General features: G+C 61.4%; 1 protein-coding gene across 3 annotated transcripts; it reads right to left on the bottom strand.

Moving 5' to 3' along the window:
* Window positions 1-9724: 9724 nt before the first annotated feature.
* On the bottom strand, window positions 9725-14047 carry MRPL28 (mitochondrial ribosomal protein L28). Of its 3 annotated transcripts, none has more exons than XM_010381844.2 (6): window positions 13951-14047; window positions 12223-12517; window positions 11393-11545; window positions 10826-10960; window positions 10653-10739; window positions 9725-10114 (listed from the first exon to the last, which is right to left on the bottom strand). In XM_010381844.2, exons 2-6 carry the CDS (start codon window positions 12508-12510, stop codon window positions 10007-10009), a joined length of 771 nt encoding a protein of 256 aa, XP_010380146.2. In that variant the 5' UTR covers window positions 12511-12517; window positions 13951-14047; the 3' UTR covers window positions 9725-10006. The 3 variants fall into 3 exon arrangements, with proteins under 3 accessions (XP_010380146.2, XP_010380147.2, XP_030780162.1); XM_010381845.2 differs by lacking the exon at window positions 13951-14047 and adding an exon at window positions 13895-13947; XM_030924302.1 differs by lacking the exon at window positions 13951-14047 and adding an exon at window positions 13806-13927.
* Between the last annotated feature and the right edge of the window lie 161 nt (window positions 14048-14208).

Raw genomic sequence — 14208 nt, 5'->3', positions numbered from 1 at the left:
AGCTTGACCAATATGGTGAAACCCCGTCTCTACTAAAAATACAAAAATTCGCTGAGCGCGGTGGCAGGTGCCTGTAATCTCAGCTACTCGGAGGCTGAGGCAGGAGAATTGCTTGAACCTGGACAGCAGAGGTTGCAGTTAGCTGATATCATGCCACTGCCTAAATAAATAAATAAATAAATAAAGTTTTGATGCCTTAAATGTGTTTATCCACTTAACTGAGGAACACTACTTATAAAAAATGACTCAAAGGAAATCCTAGAAGACACGCCAAGGACGTTAGTTGGGGAGCGTTTGCCGCTGTACAATGTGTGATGGAGACAGCCAGCTGCAGATAGACTGTGCAGCCACCGTCTCCAGGGACATTAGTTGGGGAGTGTTTGCCACTGTACGATGTGTGACGGAGACAGCCAGCTGCAGAGACGGATGCTGTGTAGCCACCGTCCCTACACCAGTGTAAGGGGAGCGAGGGAAAAGGACAGATGATTATGATCCAGAGTACTGGAGGCCGAGGGAAGCCTTGGGTTCAGCCCCTTCCTGTCTGCCGCTTCCCCACCCCTCCACCCAGTCCATAGGTGTGAGAGGTGGGAGTGGGCAGGCAGGGGAGGCCCCCGGAGGGGGAGTTCGGGTGAGGGAGGACTGCACTTTCCATCGCAGGCACAGCCACCACCACCCTCCGTGGCCTTCCAGGTGGTAAGGCGTAAGGCAAGCCCCAGCTCTCATCCCTGAGTCTTCTTTTTCTATCAGTTCTGAGCCCACGGGAGAGGCCAGATGCTGCCTGTGCCTTCATCCCGAGCCCAACAGAGAACAAGGAGATATAACACCCCGGAGAGATGCTACAAGGCCACACACATAGAGCACCACTTTTCATGAAAATAGAAAATGTGGGCCAGGCGTGGTGGCTCACACCTGTAATCCCAGCACTTTGGGAGACTGAGGTGGGTGGATCACTTGAAGTCAGCGGTTTAAGATTAGCCTGGGCAACAATGCAAGACCCGGTCTCTACAGAAGCATTGTTTTTAATTAGCCAGGCATGGTGGCGTGCGCCTGTGGTCCCAGGTACGTGGAAAGCTGAGATGGGGATGGCTTGAGCCTGAGCAGTCAAGGCTGCAGTGAGCCAAGATGGTGCCACTCCACTACCAGTCTGGGTGAGAGCAAGACCTGACTCCGGGCTGGGTGTGTTGGCTCCCTGACAGGCTGGGTGGTGGGACGGAGCCCAGGGCTGGCCGTGGCCCAGTTCTGGTGTTCCAGGCACTTCGTGAGTACAGGGTAGGGCCCACTGGCCTTCTCCAACCTCAGTGCTGTTTTCCCAAAAGAGGTGGCATTCATGTGCAGGGGCCATGCCCCGAGGGGCCTCGGGCTGACTTCAGGAAGCAGCAGGTGAAGTCCCACCTCCCTGGGCAGCCTCAGGCCGCTTCCTGTCCTTGTTGGGGGCACTCCTGCCCCTGCCCCACCAACCCCAGTCCTTGTCCCTGCTGTTCCCTCACCTGAACGCCCTTCCCTGCCCTGATGGCCTCCATCCCACAGGACTCTCCGGGTGCCGCCGCCCCCCATTGGTGCTCATCTTTCTACCCACTCTCCCCAGTGGCCCCGATGCCTGCACACCCCAGAGCCCAGCGGTACCCTCTCAAGCTGGCAAGGGGACATTAAACGGGAGGTGAGGAAGTGCGGCCCCCAGCGGGCAGGTACCTTCACCCCGGCCCACCTGTGCCCCCGTCCACCTGTGCCCTCCACTGCCTCCCTCTGCTCGGCTGTCCCAAGATGTCTCTCTCCGCTGCCTAGGAACCCTGCGGCCGCGGCCAAGTTCTGAGTGTGTGATTGTCTGTGCCGGGCCCCAGGCCCCTTTGTTGCCGCAGCGTCTGTCGTGGCAAACAAAAGTGCACTGGATTAGCCACAGTGGATTAAAAGATTTGCTTCTCAGAGTTTACCTAATAACCTAACAATCATGTCGACGGGAGCTTTGAACCCCCAGGGCGTGCCTGCCAGGCCAAATGAGAGCTCAAGGCCTCTGTGGACAGCAGGGCGTGGTCAGGGGGAGGAGACGTGGCCACGGCTGTCCTCACACCCGGCTCGGCCCCTGCAGGCTCCTCTGGGCAGAACTTGGGGAAGGGACAGCCTCTAGCAGGAGGTGGAGGTCTTCCACAGGGCGCGGGTGCTGGGACCAGGTGTCCGGCCCAGGCCCCCAGCGGCATCCACACACGTCGCACACGGCAGCAAGGACACAAGCGGCATGGAGACGGCCGTGCAGGCGACGCGTGGGTCCCACAGTGCTGTGGTGCACGACATCTCTGCTGTCACCCCACGGTGTCCTTTCCTGCCCGCACACGCATGCACGCGCACACACGTGCACATGCACACACACACAAGCACGCCCCGCTTTGATCTCCAAAGGAGACTCCACTGACAAGCTCTTAATCGCAGCCGCCCTTGCAGGGCCTGTCCCTGAAGTCCCGAGTAATGGGATTTGGCGCTTCTGATCCATCGGGCTGGCCGCTTCCCCTGTCATAGGTGGACATTTTTTTCTTTTTATCGCTTCTGTTTCTTTTTTTTTTTTCCTCGAAAAAATGCTGCTTAAATGGCACCGACTTGACATGGCTCGTCACCCTGGAGCGGTGGCCGGGACGCTGGCCTGGATCAGTCGGGGGTCTTTGATGCCGCCTCTATGTGAAACCTGACGTGGAAGACCCACCAGGGCGGTTTTGGGGTCCGAGGTCCGTCAGGATCCATCCTGCCTCACCCTGCTCCCTTTGTCTCTTCCCCTGACCCTTCCTTGGGACACCCGGAGAGGGTCCGAGGGTGAGGGTGCAGGCGCTGTGTGTGGGCTTGCGCTTGAGGGTGGGGTGGGCCGAGGGCAGGGCCGCAGCCGCGAGAACAATGGGCAGAGGAGGCACGTCCACCTGTCCGCCCGGCCGCCTGCCCGGCTTACCTCACCTGCCTGGCTCCGTGTGCCTGCTCACGCCCGCTGTCCGCCATGATGGGCTTGGCCGTCCGTCCGAGCACTTTCAGCCACTCTGGGAAGCAGGTCCCTGCTCTTGGCCACTGTGTGGCTGGGAGGCAGAAGCGTGACTCTGGGCTGCAGCTCGGGCTCCCGCCGCCGATTGGCTGAGGCACGGACCAGATGACGGGCCTCGGAACCCTATGGTAGCCATGGCAACCAGCCCCTTTAGACACCGCCACCCCCGAGCCACTCCTGACTGCCGAGGGAGCAGGCGGCGCTGCCCGTGAGCCCATGCCAGGGTCCCCTTGGAGGAACGAGGTGGGCATGGCTGCATGGTAGCTGTCCCCACAACAGCTGTTAAGCGTTTGCATGTGTTTCATTCATGTCCAGTGTGTGGGGTCCTTGTCCTCTCCTGGCCTGTCTGGGGCCACTCTGTGCCCTGCCTGACCCCCAGCAGAGGCAGAAGCACTGGCCTTGAAGCCCCTGCTGAGAGGAGGACTTCAGGTCAGGCTTGCCCCAGGGGCTGAAGGCCAGGCACACTCTGGTGGGAAAATAAAGGGTGGAAGCAGTGGGAGGGGGAGCAGGGAGAACTTCCTAGCCCCAGTGGGCAGAGCCAAGCTCTCACCCACCTCAGACGGCAAAGGCTGCCAGCTTTATCTCTGCCCACAGTCCACTTTACCACCCTCTCGTTAGCTGCAGCCCTTGGAATATACTCATGTGCTCACAGTCCTGTCTCACAAGCCCCCTGAGGCCCCTCCCACGGCCTTGCTCCCTGGACCTGGGGTTCCCACCGGGCAGGACTCTGGGTCTTTGGCCACGCTGGGCAGACCGTCTGGCCATCAGCCACACACCTGCGGCTACACCTGCTCTCCCCCTGGGCTGCAGTGCCCTCTTGCGTCCTGAGAATGCCTCTTCCCTCCAGGGTGCATCAGCATCGGCCCCTAGCAGAGCTTTCCTATATGTCCGGAGACCAGGCTTCTCACCCGTCACCCTGGGCATTGCAGGGCACTGAGCATCCTCAGAGCCACCCCCCACCCCCAGCCCTGTGACAGCCAGAAACAATGTTGGCTTGTCCAAGCGCCCTGGCAGCAGCACCACGCGGCCAAGACCCCTTCAAAGGCCTCCCCTAAGCCTGGGAAGCTGAGTCCCCCTTCCTGGCCCAGGCCCAGCACCTGATGAGCAGAATCTGGTGATGACCTGCTCCAGGGCTGCAAGGAGCAAGCGAGAGCCTCGGGCTGCTACAGCCCAGGGAGGCCACTACCAAGGCCAGCAGAGGGACCCGGGAGCCAGGGGAGCCTGCAGTATGGTCCACGGGGATCCACCTTCAAGAGGGCGACTTCAGGGCCGGTCCCAGGGAACCTGGTATGGCCTGGGTGCCGGGGGTCTTGGGCTGCGGCTGCTCCCCAAGGACCCTGGGCCTAGCTTCAGGCTTCTTCACACTGGCCTGGTTGTGAGCCACCTGTCCCAGGATGGAACCCAGCCTTGAAGCACCCCCCCCATGCCATGCTCAGAGCTACCAGCTTGTCTGGGGACAGGGTGTGGGTGGGGACGCCAGCCTGGGACAGCAGGCAGCGGTTGGGGAGGATGGTCCACGGCTGCAGCCAGCCTAGGGAGGGCTGCGGGGCACTGCAACAGAGGGAGCCAGGACTGTGAGGGAGCCCAGGCTGCTGGGTGTGGCCATGTGGCCAGGATTCCAGCTTTGGTGGCTGGTGGGTGTCGGAGGGACAGGGACTTGAGGGAGCCTGGGAGCCCCATACAACCCAGCCTGTGCCTGGGGCTGGCAGAGGGTTGGTGTTACAGATGGGCACTGGTGAGAGGGAGAGAGCGGCCAAGGACTGAAGGTGGAGGTGGAGCCCTAAGCAGGACCAAGGGACACACAGTGGTCTCCTGGTAGCTCCCTTGGGCTCCCAGCACACTGACGGGGGCATAGGACAGGAGCAGAGGGGCCAAGCGACCCAGAGGGCCCGTCTGCTCTCCACACCCTTCCCTCCACTATCCTGCTGCTTCTGTGCACCTGAGCAGGACTCAGGAAGCAGGCGAGATCCTTGGGGTCAGGGGTCAGACATGGAGTTGAGACTGGGTACCACAGGCCAGCCTCACATCCACTCCACCCTACCCTTCCTGGCCTTGGCTTCCCAGTCTCTATGTGATCAGGTCACTGACGCCTTTTCCAGGCCTCCAGTTTTCTACCCCCAAAAGGACCCCTGCCCATAGCCATGGTGAGGGTCCACCCCGGAATCCACCCTGAAATCCACAGCGCAGTCTCTGCCCAACACCGCGGCTGACGGTTGTCATGGAGACACATGGCCTCTGCCAAGCCTGGGACACACGGTGGGGAACTCCTGGCCCCTGAGGGCTCTGAGAGGCTGGGGATGGTGCAGGCTGGCCCAGGGCAGCTCTGCCTCCTGTGGGGTTCATCTTGCTCTGCACAGACCCCTCTCCCACTCCTGGTGCCTGAGGGTCTGCAGGCCTCAGTGAGGGAGAACTGGCCGTTCTCACAGACGGAGTCCAACCCTTCAGGAAGGAGCCTGACAGTTGTGATTGGTGAGGAGGCAGGAGGGTCCGGTGGCCCCAGCCTGACCTGGCTCTGGAAGGGGTGAGGTGGGCACAGGCAGGGCAGGAAGGTGTGGGGTGGGCACAGGGAGGACAGGGAAGGGTGGCCGGCAGCCATTCCCAGGTCTGCTCCCCAGGCTCCCAGCTCGCTTCTGGATTCCCCACGTCCATGTCGGAACCGGTACAGTCCCTGGGACCCCTCCCCACATCCCAGGAGGCAGAATAGCATGCTGGATCCAGCTGCTGGGCCTGTCCCAGAACTGAGTCATGGTTTGATCTTGGGGGACGGGTCCGGCATTCACGGAGGGCCTCTTGCCCTTTTCTCCATCTAGCACTTTTGTGGCCTCTGACCAGAAAGCAGTCAGGGCCCTGGCCACACCCAGACCCCACCTCCGTCCAGCCTGGCCTCCCCTGCCGTGGGCTCCAGCGAGGTGACTGGCACAGGAGGTGACCTGCTGAGGCCAAATGCAGCTCCTCTCACTGGTCCGCTGGCAGCCTGGTACCAGACCCATGACCCTGAGTCAACACAGGTCAGGACACTGATAAGCACGTTCCACCACAGCCAACAGGGGGGCCGAGGCCAACACCTGCGAGCCCACTGCCAAGCCTGGCCCCTCAACCCTTGGGGCCCCCGGAGTCTGACCCAGGAAACCCTACTGGCCTTGGCAGGAGCCCTGCTTGCCCTGGGGCCTTGGTTAGGGTGGGAAGGCGCAGGTGGTGAGTGAGGGGCAGCTGCCGAGGCCTGAGCTGAGACATGCTGGACACGCACACCATCGGGGAGCCAGGGGCAAGCTGAGGGACTGGAGGGGGCTTGGCTTAAATTCAGAGCTGAACACCGGAACTATAGGGGGCAGGGAGTGGCCAGAACATCCCAACTCCGGCTAGAGCTGGGGCCTGGAACAGCACTCGTGGTGTGGGCAGCTGGGCTGAGGCTTATGGCCCCACAGAGCTGGGAAAGGGACTGGCTAAGCACTGTCTGCTTTTCATACATTTTTTTTGTTTTTGTTTTGTTTTGAGACAGAGTCTTGCTCTGTCGCCCAGGCTGGAGTGCCGTGGCACCATCTCGGCTCACTGCAAGCTCTGCCCCCGGGTTCCCGCCATTCTCCTGCCTCAGTCCCCTGAGTAGCTGGGACTACAGATGCCCGCCACCATGCCCAGCTAATTTTTTGTATTCTTTAGTAGAGACGGGGTTTCACTGTGTTAGCCAGGATGGTCTCCATCTCCTGACCTCGTGATCCACCCACCTCGGCCTCCCAAAGTGCTGGGATTACAGGCTTGAGCCACCGCGCCCGGCCATTTTTTTTTTTTTTTTTTTTTTTGAGACAGAGTTTCGCTCTTATTGTCCAGACTGGAGTGCAATAGTGCAATCTAAGCTCACTGCAATCTCCACACCTCCCAGGTTCAAGCAATTCTCCTGCTTCAGCCTCCCAAGTAACTGGGATTACAGGTGTGTGCCACCACAGCTGGCAAATTTTTTGTATTTAGTAGAGATGGGGTTTCATTATGTTGTCCAGGCTAGGCTCAAACTGCTGACCTCAAGTGATCTGCCCACCTCAGCCTCCCGAAGTGCTGGGATTACAGGTGTAAGCCACCATGCCAGGCCATAGTTTTTTGGTTTTTTTTTTTTTTGGAGACTGAGTCTCGCTCTGTCACCCAAGCTGGAGTGCAGTGGCGCGATTTCGGCTCACTGCAACCTCTGCTTCCCAGGTTCAAGCGATTCTCCTGCCTCAGCCTCCCGAGTAGCTGGGACCACAGGCATGTGCCACCACGCCCAGCTAATTTTTTGTATTTTTAGTAGAGATGGGGCTTCACTGTGTTAGCCAGAATGGTCTCTATCTCTTGACCTTGTGATCTGCCCCCCTCAGCCTCCCAAAGTGCTGGGATTACATGTGTGAGCCACTGCACCCATCATAAATTTTTTTTTTTTTTTTTTTTTTTTTTTTTTTTTTTTTTTTTTGAGGCGGAGTCTCGCTCTGTCACCCGGGCTGGAGTGCAGTGGCCGGATCTCAGCTCACTGCAAGCTCCGCCTCCCGGGTTTACGCCATTCTCCTGCCTCAGCCTCCCGAGTAGCTGGGACTACAGGCGCCCGCCACCTCGCCCGGCTAGTTTTTGTATTTTTAGTAGAGACGGGGTTTCACCGTGTTAGCCAGGATGGTCTCGATCTCCTGACCTCGTGATCCGCCCGTCTCGGCCTCCCAAAGTGCTGGGATTACAGGCTTGAGCCACCGCGCCCGGCCAAATTTTTTTTTTTTGAGACGGAGTCTCGCTCTGTCGTCCACGCTAGAGTGCAGTGGTGGGATCTCGGCTCACTGCAAGCTCCGCCTCTCTGGTCCACGCCATTCTCCTGCCTCAGCCTCCCGAGTAGCTGGGACTACAGGCGCCCGCCACCTCGCCTGGCTAGTTTTTTGTATTTTTTAGTAGAGACGGGGTTTCACCGTGTTAGCCAGGATGGTCTTGATCTCCTGACCTCATGATCCGCCCATCTCGGCCTCCCCAAGTGCTGGGATTACAGGCTTGAGCCACCGCGCCCGGCCTAAAGGTTTTTTCAGCTTCATTCACAGAGCAGGGGCACCGCGTGAAGGCGCTGGCATGGAGAGCACTGGCATGGAGAGCGCTGGCATGGAGAGCGCTGGTATGGAGAGCACTGGCATGGAGAGCACTGGCATGGAGAGCACTGGTATGCAGAGCAGCAAGACACATGGGCAGAGCAGAGGTGCCTGGTGTGGACAGAGACCTCGTGGGCACTCCCAGGCTCTGAACCAGGCAGGTCCTGACCCAGTGACCCCTTGTGGCCCCGGGAGCCACGGGCTCCTCTACAGCCCAGCAGGGCCAGCTGCTCTCTCTGGACTCCGCCACAGCCCTCTTGGGAGCTCAGGGCCCCTCCATCAGCCAGCAGGCCCACATCGGGCAGCTGCCTCCAGTTCACCCCATCCTGCCACCAGCTGGGGCTGGCTTAGGCTCAGGGGACATAAAGCCCCCTTGTCATTCTGCACATGCGGCTGGGGGAGCCCTCCCTGTGCTCCCTAGGAGAACTGAATGGGTCCGGAGGACCAGGATATCCAGGTAAGGGTCAGGGGAGAGGGTCAGGCACCCCTAAACCTCAGGGCAGGAAAAGCCTTAGGGTACACAGCCGGGCTTCCCACTGGCCATACCTCCACCCTGCAGGTCAAGTGGGAAGTAGCAGGAGGGGACACCAAGGTCGCAGGTCCCCAAGTTCGTGTCACCCCCACCTCCTGTACCACTTGCCACGACAGTGCTGACCAGGGAGAGGCTCCTTACTCAGGCAGCTGCACCAGCAGGGCCCTCTGAAGGCCTGCCCCTCCTGGTTCCTTCCAGTCCCTGAAGAACCAGACCACAGCCTCCCTTGCCCTGCTCTGGAAAATGTTCGAGAAGGGCAAGAATGTGCAATGGAGAGGGAACGGGCATCATCCGGCTACACCCCTGGATGCCCCCAGTTACACTAGACCCTCTACCAGAGGAAAGAAAGACATGGAATCCACCCGGGGCGGTGGCTTGCACCTGTAATTCCAGCACTTTGGGAGGTCGAGGCAGGTGGATCACCTGAGGTCAGGAGTTCAAGCCCAGCCTGGTCAACATGGTGAAACCCCTTCTCTACTAAAATACAATTAGTCATGCATGACAGCAGGTGCCTGCAATCCCAGCTACTCAGGAGCCTGAGGTGGGAGAATAGCTTGAACCCAGGAGTTGGAGGTTGCAGTGAGCCGAGATCACATAGATGCACGCCAGCCTGGATAACAGAGTGAGACTCCATCTTAAAAAAAAAAGAAAAAACACAGAAAAAGGTGAGAGGCCGAGGTAGGCAGATCACAAGATCAGGAGTTCGAGACTTGACCAACACGGTGAAACCCCACACCTACTAAAAATACAAAAATTAGCCGGGCGTGGTGGCGGGCACCTGTAATCCCAGCTACTCAGGAGGCTGAGACAGGAGAATCACTTGAACCCGGGAGGCGGAGGTTGCAGTGAGCTGAAATTGCGCCACTGCACTCCAGTCTGGGCGACAGAGTGGGACTCCATCTCAAAAAAAAAAAAAAAAAAAAAAAAACAACCACAAAACACAGAATCAAACCTCGCTCTCTGCAGCTCAGCTGGGGACAGGCAGCCAGAGTCAATGCCCACGTCTCATCCGAGGTCTCAGGGACAGCAGGGCCAGGGGTGACAGGATCAGGGTCCCCAAAGAAAACGCCGATCCTCAAAGCAAAGACGCGCACACACAGCCTGGCCCAGACTTTACTCGCTCCCGGCCCCACGGGCACAAGCAGCACTGCCCCAAGCATGGGGGCCCCCGCCTGGGAGGAACCGGGCGGCCCCAGGCCTCCTGGGGATCCCTGCCAAGCTGGCCCCAGGCTGGAAGGTACATGGGCAGCACACAAAACCAGGATCCACTCACTGCCCACGAGTGGCCCTCACAGCTCCCCGGGATCTGTGTCCTCAGTGCAAAGAGCCTGGCAGGGAAGGCTGAGCCTGGTGGTCAGGCACGGAGGAGCTGTGTGGTTACTGGCCACTGGCTCTTTTCTGTACCACTGCCGGCTCTGACAGTGCCTGCTGCTGCAGCCGCTGGATCAGCTCCGCCACATAGATCTTGAACAGGGGTACAGGGTCCTGAAGGAAAGAGGGGCTCATGGTGAGGCCAGGGAAGCCCAGGGCAGCTGGAGTTCTGGTGGGGATGGGACCAGCAGCTGCTGCCCAGAGGAACTGGGGCATGAGAGGCCCTGGAGGGCAGAGCCCTGTCAGTGAGATGAGAGACCCCTTCCCTTGGGCACGCTGGAGGCACACACCTGCCCCTGTCCCATCCCTGTGGTTGTGGATAAACAGAGGGAATGGGGGCAGCCAACTGCCATGCCATCAGGGGCTCCCTGTCCCGACAGCTACCACAGGCTCCAGACCCTGGGATGCGGGTGGCCGAGCAAACCCTCAGTGCAGGAACCCAATCCTCCTACTGAGGGTCCTGTGGCAGGACAGGGTGGGGACTTGGAGAGGAGGGAGCGGGCCATGCTCCTCTGCGGGGGCAATGCAGAGCAGCAGCTCCTCCCCCAGCCCACCCAGTGCAGCAGCCCCTCGTGCAGGCTCTCTCCAAGGCAGCACACTCCCAGACCCCGAACACCAGGCCCTGGGCAGGCAGCAGTGCTCACACACTCACCTTTTCCTCCACAAGTCTCTGCTTCTCAATGGCCTCCTCCAGCGTGAGGCCCACCCACTCCGCCTCCTCCTCTGGGATGGCGAATTCCTAGGCAGGCCGAGACGGAAAGGGCGGTGAGGCCCAGGGCCGAGCCAGGAGGCCCCAGGGGCAGGGAGCAGGATGGAAAACCTAACCTTATATTTGTCGTAGATGGCCGCCCGCCGCTCGGGGTCCTCGGGGTGCAGCTGGGGGTCCTGCCGGGCAAGCCGCAGCAGCATCCCTCGCTTCAGGTCCATCCCGAACTTGGAGCACAGGTCCTCTTTCGGGGTCTGGCAGGAGGCTCACATGGGACCAGGTGCTGGTGGCAGGGCCCCGCCTACCCTTCCAGCCAACCCACCCGGCTCCTCTCTAGCCGCTGGTGGTCCCAGGACAGGACAGAGAAGGCCCAGGTGGGGCCGCCTCAGCACCCCAACACGGGGGTGGGATCAGAACAGAAGCAAGTCCAAGAGCAGGGAAAGGGTCAGCTGTGCTCACTCAGGCCCCACAGGCAAGTCAGCCACCCACAGAGCAACGGCCTCTCCTACAGGCAGGAAACCCCACAGGTGCTGGCGAGAAAGGGGCATGGCCCCATTTACGCTTTCCCAGTGATTCTCCTGCACAGATGCCAGCGTGCCCCGGTGTGATGCTGACCTGGGGCTCCCTTGAGTCTGACTGGCCCATCCCAGACCCTGCTGTGCACTGACTCGCCCCACCCTGCTTGCCTTGAGGATGTAAGAGTCGAACCCGTAAGCCTCATCAATGAGGTCCAGGGTCCGCATGGTCACAGTCACCGTGAACTTCTTGTCCAGAATCTCACTGTAGAGCTCTCGCTCAAACAGCTGTGGCTTCCACACCTTCTTCAGCCTCTTGGAGAGCTGAGGGTGCAACGGAGCCCCCGTGAGTACTGCTGCTTCCTCCTACAGACCAAGGGGGACCCAGGGCAACTGCCCTCACCCTCCCCTGGGAGACTCCATCACAGACCCACTGCTGTCAGACTGGGGACTTGGAGCTGAGTGGGCCGGCCCCCAGCCTAGTGCTGCCCTAGCCCAACCCCTGGTCCTGGCTGTGTACCCAGAAGTCAGCTGCTCCCCAGCAAGCTGAGCGTTCCCGCCCTTGTCACATGGTTGCTGCATGTGTTTCAGAAACATGTGCAATCCCACAGTTCACAGGTCGTCACATTCCAGGCTGGAGGTGACACAAGTCTCCCCAGAGGCTTCAGCAGTCCCGCCAGGAAGTCCACCATAAGCAGCCTCCAAGCTCTGCTGGCCTCCCCGACCTGCTCTGCTCCACACACAGGCCTCCTCCTCATCCTAATGTTACCCCGACTCCCCACGGCCTCTGGTTGCTCCCCGGCCTGAATCACCCCACCTCACCCCTAATTTATCAGTCCTGTTTGCCAGAACTGCGGTTCTTACTCTGCGTGCCCCTTTGCTGGAGCTGTGTCTCCGCCAGGCTGTAATCCCCAGAGTCCATCAACGTCCCTCCAGGTACCCCGGGCATTCCGCACAGTCAAGCCCTGAGAGGAGCCCCTGAAGCCCGCCTGCCGACCCACCTTGTCGTTGTTGGCGTATCTTTGGCCCAGGATCCAGCCCTCGCCGCCCCACAACCCCCGCTGGGACTCGGAGGGAAAGTAGATGGGGATAGGCACGTCCTCCACACGCTCCCGCTGCCCGTTCTTGGGGTTGATCTTGAACTTGGCCCCATGAGGCCTATAGTGCACGGGAGTGGGCGTCCGCTCCTCCTCCAGGGAGCGCAGGTAGTGGCCAGGCAGGCGGGCACAGATGCCCTCCCGCAGCCGCAGCCGCTTCCAGAGCCATACGGGATACTTGTGTAGAGGCATCGCGGGCCTGGCGGGAGGTGAGGGCTCGCAGTCACCTGCAGCCTGGCCCGGCCCCCAGCTCTCACTCCCTACCCCGACTCCCGGGCTCTGACCTCCTACCCCCTACCCCGGCCCCCAGGCTCTGACCTCCTACCCCCTACCCCTACCCCGGCCCCCGGTTTTCACCACCTACCACCTACCCCCTACCCCGGCCCCAGGCTCTCACTCCCTACCCCGACTCCCGGGCTCTGACCTCCTACCCCCTACCCCGGCCCCCAGGCTCTGACCTCCTACCCCCTACCCCTACCCCGGCCCCGGTTTTCACCACCTACCACCTACCCCCTACCCCGGCCCCAGGCTCTCACTCCCTACCCCGACTCCCGGGCTCTGACCTCCTACCCCCTACCCCGACCCCGAGCTCTGACCTCCTACCCCCTACCCCTACCCCGGCCCCAGGCTCTCACCCCCTACCCCTACCCCAGTCCCCGGTTTTCACCACCTACCACCTACCCCCTACCCCGGCCCCAGGCTCTCACTCCCTACCCCGACCCCCGAGCTCTGACCTCCTACCCCCTACCCCGACCCCCGAGCTCTGATCTCCTACCCCCTACCCCTACCCCGGCCCCAGGCTCTCACCCCCTACCCCTACCCCAGTCCCCGGTTTTCACCACCTACCACCTACCCCCTACCCCGGCCCCAGGCTCTCACTCCCTACCCCGACTCCCGGGCTCTGACCTCCTACCCCCTACCCCGGCCCCCAGGCTCTGACCTCCTACCCCCTACCCCTACCCCGGCCCCGGTTTTCACCACCTACCACCTACCCCCTACCCCGGCCCCAGGCTCTCACTCCCTACCCCGACTCCCGGGCTCTGACCTCCTACCCCCTACCCCGACCCCGAGCTCTGACCTCCTATCCCCTACCCCTACCCCGGCCCCAGGCTCTCACCCCCTACCCCTACCCCAGTCCCCGGTTTTCACCACCTACCACCTACCCCCTACCCCGGCCCCAGGCTCTCACTCCCTACCCCGACCCCCGAGCTCTGACCTCCTACCCCCTACCCCGACCCCCGAGCTCTGATCTCCTACCCCCTACCCCTACCCCGGCCCCAGGCTCTCACCCCCTACCCCTACCCCAGTCCCCGGTTTTCACCACCTACCACCTACCCCCTACCCCGGCCCCAGGCTCTCACTCCCTACCCCGACCCCCGAGCTCTGACCTCCTACCCCCTACCCCGACCCCCGAGCTCTGACCTCCTACCCCCTACCCCGGCCCCCGGCTCTCACCCCCTACCCGTACCCCGGCCCCCGGTTCTCACCTCCTATCCCTGCCTCCGCTCTCACCTCCTACTCCTGCCCTCGGGCTCTCACCTCCTACCCCCTACTCCTGCCCCCGCCCCGCACCCACCTGCCCCTCCCCTTCTGCCGCGCTCTCCTCGCCGCACCCCACCAGCCCGCGCCCACCTGTCAGAGCTCTAAACCCGGCGCCCCACCGGAACCGGAAGCCGGTCTGCCGCGCCTGGACCTCCTCCCACCGCTGACTGGCTGCAAAGGCCATCCGTCTACCCCTCGTTCCGCCCCCTTTAGGGACCGTAAAAAATACCCTGCAGAGACAGCAGCAGCAGCTCAAGGCACCATTGGCAATGTGCGGCCCAAGCGTTTCCGCAAAGGGGCGACGCGGGCGGGGAGGGGGTTGTTCTCCCGGGGCCCACTTACCCTGCC

This window comes from Rhinopithecus roxellana, chromosome 20, assembly GCF_007565055.1.
Source record: "Rhinopithecus roxellana isolate Shanxi Qingling chromosome 20, ASM756505v1, whole genome shotgun sequence".
In the NCBI taxonomy this organism is placed as follows: domain Eukaryota; kingdom Metazoa; phylum Chordata; class Mammalia; order Primates; family Cercopithecidae; genus Rhinopithecus; species Rhinopithecus roxellana.
This window is presented reverse-complemented; position numbering and strand designations above follow the sequence as displayed.